Genomic DNA, 2,405 nt, shown 5'->3' with positions numbered 1-2,405 from the left:
GATCTACATAATACCACAAACCATCACCACATTCACAAGCATGAGTTACAAGGTGAAGACCTGTTCTAACAACATTTTTGAATCAATCAACCATCAAGAATATCACTGAAAATACTATTAGAAAACTGAAAATTGGCAAAGTAGCACTCCAGACTGAGAATAATATTTGTAAAGCCCATTTCAAAACCTTAATCTTTCATATGTCAAGAAGACAGAGGTTGTGCATGAAGTCATATACCAATTAATATCTTTATTAAAACCTTTTTAGAACAAATAATTTACAGTCACAGGAAGCACATCCACTGGATTCATGAAAAAACAATTGTACAATGCATAACAGGCCATCAGTCTTTTTTTTTTTTAGTTTGATTTCTTAGCCCCATCCTCTTTTTTGTTCGTGCTGTCCTTGTTGATGGGGAAATCCAGGGATGTTCTAAAGCGGATGGGAATGATATGCTCCTCTGAGGACTCATCTTTGGATTCTGGTGACTCAGTATGCAGAAGTCCATCTTCTCCAAGTGAGCAGGTCAAGGAGGTTGGATCCAGGTGGTCAGGAAGCTGCACAGCTTGAACAAATCCTTGTGGCTGGGCTTCTGCGACGTGAGCAGTGCTGGTAGATGATGAAGAAGCGTCTGCCTGGGCCCGCTTGCCGGCCATCACCTCCAGACGTCTTCCAGATACTGTCACGGTGACGTCCTCTGGAGAGAAGCCTTGAGTGTCCAGAGTAAGAGACACGTCTCGCCGTTTGTTCTGCTTAGTGTTGGTGCTGAAGAGCCTGGAGAAGGACCTCTGACCATCTAAACACTGGAAGAACTCGTCAGTGAGTTCATTCAGCAAGCTGTCTCTGATCTCATTCCTCAGGTTCTGCATTATTTGAGCTCTACGGTGGAGGAAATCCTCTCTGAAGCCGGAAAGAGCCACACTGCGCCTGGGCCACAAAAAGTGGGAGTTTGCAAAGAAAGGATCATCCATGAAGAGGCTCTCGACAGAAGACATTTCTGTCGTCTGTTTGTCTGGGGGGTGTTGTCTTGAGGGCTTGTCTGTGCTCTCAGAAGAGTGATCTGCTTGCTTCAGGTCCCTCCAGTTTATATATTTCTCCAACAGGCATCTAGAACCTCCCACCGCTGGTCTTTTTACACCAGTGAGGTCATGAATAAGAATGTGAAGCTACAAGTAAACAGAATGTCCAAGACGCTCATATGGCTATAATAAGTAGAGTTGTAATTTGATTTATGGGTCGGTGTCATTTTTACTGTCCCACAGCCATCGTTGGCCCTGCTGTCCAGTTTGGGATTGCCCACTGCCTCCTCAGTCATGCACAGAGAGTGAAGTCACGCGCTAACTTTACACCCTATGTGTGTGCGAGTGTTTACTCTGTCCTTGCCTTCATCAGAAGCTGCTTACCGTAAGAACTATGCTGACTGCAGTCATTATGTCATTTCCTAAAACCAGGAAATATATATTAATTTTGCTTTTCATAAAATTAAAAAAATATACTGTATATATAGGGATTGTATAAGAGAATAATATAAGGAAGAATATGAAAACCTATTATTTTTCAGAAACACAAAATATGACCTTACTTGTTGGGTGCTTAGATCAAAACTTTTAGTTGTAGGCCTATTTATTAATATTTAAATCAATAAATAAAATAATTTGATACTTTTTAAGTATCTTGTAATAATCTTTGCCAAACATGTATATTTTCTTCTCAATATCTGCAATGGTATTTAAAATGTAGTAAAATTCACATCCTTTTTTTTTGGTTCAATAAATAATGTTGTCTAATACTCCAAATGTCACATATTACATGACACAGGGCAAACTTATATGAAACAAATTAGTTCAAACAAATTAACTTTTAGGAGTAGCCTATTTAGAACTTTCTTTTTCTTTTAAAGTTCACAAAACTGACGCATTTTAAGTTATTTGAATTGTTTCATTGTTTTGAGTGTAATGAACATGTTTCTTTTAATTTAGAGGAACTTAATGTTTTGCTATGCTTAATTTAGATGGGTATCTGTTGGGTTTTTTGAGGGGGTTCCATCATGGTGAGGAATGGAGCATGAGCTTGATTTGAGAACAAATATACAGTAGGTTAAACGTTCTATAATGTCTAAAGCCCGGCTCACACTGTGCGATTAGCCATGATTTGGTCGTCTGAGACAAATTTGGAAAATCCTAAAAGATTCCTATAATCCTAGACTAAAATCTGTAGTCTTTGATCGGTAGTAGTTTGACATGTTCACCGACAGCCGATTAATGGCCGTTGCGATCAAATTTGACCTCCGACGAACTTCTGGCAGTATCAGAAGATTTGGCGCACAGTCCTGCAGTGTGACATCTCCTACGACAAACATCAAACTGTCTTCGTTTTTCAAGACAAGCCATGATCAGAATTAATG

General features: G+C 39.4%; 1 protein-coding gene across 1 annotated transcript; it reads right to left on the bottom strand.

Annotated features, from left to right (window-relative positions):
• Positions 1 to 203: 203 nt before the first annotated feature.
• Positions 204 to 1,068, bottom strand: LOC107758484 (heat shock protein 30-like). Its single transcript, XM_016576216.1, has one exon. The coding sequence runs from the start codon at positions 994 to 996 to the stop codon at positions 361 to 363; it is 636 nt and encodes a 211-aa protein (XP_016431702.1). The 5' UTR covers positions 997 to 1,068; the 3' UTR covers positions 204 to 360.
• Between the last annotated feature and the right edge of the window lie 1,337 nt (positions 1,069 to 2,405).

This window comes from Sinocyclocheilus rhinocerous, unplaced genomic scaffold, assembly GCF_001515625.1.
Source record: "Sinocyclocheilus rhinocerous isolate Xijiao unplaced genomic scaffold, SAMN03320098_v1.1 scaffold83, whole genome shotgun sequence".
Taxonomy (NCBI): domain Eukaryota; kingdom Metazoa; phylum Chordata; class Actinopteri; order Cypriniformes; family Cyprinidae; genus Sinocyclocheilus; species Sinocyclocheilus rhinocerous.
The sequence above is the reverse complement of the archived record's forward strand: the minus strand, read 5'-3'. Positions and strand labels throughout refer to the sequence as shown.